This window comes from Manacus vitellinus, unplaced genomic scaffold (assembly GCF_001715985.3).
Source record: "Manacus vitellinus isolate BGI_N305 unplaced genomic scaffold, ASM171598v3 scaffold_154_pilon, whole genome shotgun sequence".
NCBI lineage: Eukaryota > Metazoa > Chordata > Aves > Passeriformes > Pipridae > Manacus > Manacus vitellinus.
This window is the reverse complement of record NW_021939093.1, coordinates 18,789-20,305: the sequence shown is the minus strand read 5'-3', so window position 1 is coordinate 20,305 and position 1,517 is coordinate 18,789. Positions and strand designations below refer to the sequence as shown.

The 1,517-nt window shown below is 48.8% G+C and overlaps 1 protein-coding gene across 1 annotated transcript in view; it reads left to right on the top strand.

Moving 5' to 3' along the window:
• The first annotated feature begins 670 nt into the window (after positions 1–670).
• The window catches only part of PPP3CC (protein phosphatase 3 catalytic subunit gamma), a 10,362-nt gene continuing 9,515 nt past the window's right edge, over positions 671–1,517 (top strand). The window contains exons 1-2 of the mRNA XM_029958433.1: positions 671–869; positions 1,068–1,192. Of these exons, the coding sequence (XP_029814293.1) occupies positions 842–869; positions 1,068–1,192 (153 nt within the window). The 5' untranslated portion in view covers positions 671–841. The remainder of the gene's footprint in view (positions 870–1,067; positions 1,193–1,517) is intronic.

Genomic DNA, 1,517 nt, shown 5'->3' with positions numbered 1-1,517 from the left:
GAGGGACCCATGAAAGCGGGGCCACCTTATTGCAGGATCCCCTTTCATCAGATCAGCTCTTGTTCTCCTCGCTCCTGCAGCTCCTGTGATTGGAAAATTGATGTTCAGCTCTAAAGGATCCCTTGTGCAGCCTCATCCTCCTTTTCCCTCAGGGGTTTCGGGGTAGATTGCTGCTGGATTTGCATTTAAAAGCGTGGCACCACTGTTCCTCCCTGTGTTATTTGTCTAGCTCTGTCCTGTTAAATTCAACATACTCTGGCATATCACGGAATTACTGGGGTTGGAAAAGACCTGTAAAAGCAACTTCTGCTTTCTGGGGGGGTGTGTTGGTCCTCCTGCCTGAATTGGTGGCTCCTGGTTTTCCTGGTTTTGCTGATATTTGCATGAAACCTGTTTTAGTGCAACATTATGATGATTATTGTCCCCTGGGAATTAGGAGGCAGCTCTGGAGCGGGTGCTGATGGCATACAGCCTGGGTGTTTAGCCAAGCTCTGGCAGCTCAGCTCTTCTCCTTTCAGGATTTGGGAGCATAATTTCGGTGGGAATCCAGTTTCCAAGTGTCTGCTCCAGACTGGGAAGCAAAACCCTCCCGATTCCTCTCACCCCCCCCCAAAAAAAAAAAAAAAGCAAAAAAGAGACGTGTTGCTGACTTCCTTGCCTTCCCTTTCCAGCTGTCCCATTCCCTCCCACGCAGCGGCTCACCCTGAAGGAGGTGTTTGAGGATGGGAAGCCGAGGCTCGACGTCCTCAAGAGCCACTTGGTGAAGGAAGGGCGGCTGGAGGAGGACGCGGCGCTGAAGATCATCAACGACGGCGCCGCCATCCTGAGGCACGAGAAGACCATGATCGAGGTGGAGGCCCCCATCACAGGTCAGAGAGCCCAGAAAGGGCCACCTGGGGTAACACCAGCAGGGCTGACATGGGTTTTTGCTGTGTTTTAACTCTCAGAAGAGAGGGTTTTGCTGGCGGAGGTCGAGGCCGCCGCGCTCAGCTCCTTGTTGCTGTTGTGACCTTTCTTTTCTTGGCACGTAATTCTGTCCCTCTTTTGTGCTGTTCTTGCTCCCCCAGTGTGTGGTGACATCCACGGGCAGTTTTTTGACCTGATGAAGCTGTTTGAAGTTGGAGGATCACCCAATAACACCCGCTACCTCTTCCTGGGAGACTACGTGGACAGAGGCTACTTCAGTATAGAGGTGACAAAGAAAGCTGAGCTTGGTACTAAAGGAGCCAAAAGCGTTGAGCCTCAGTTAAAATACAGCTCAGGATCAGTTTAAATACAGCTTGGAATCAATTAAACACAGCTCAGAATCAGTTAAATAACCTCAGAATTGCAACTCAGAAAGAATAAAAACACCACCCTCAATCAGTTCAAATTCAGCTCAGAATCAGTTCAGATTCAGCTCAAAAGCAGTTAAATTCAGCTCAGAATCAGTTAAATTCAGCTCAAAAGCAGTTAAAATGCAGCTCAGAATCAGTTAAATCCAACTCAAAAATCAGTTCAAATTCAGCTTAGAATCA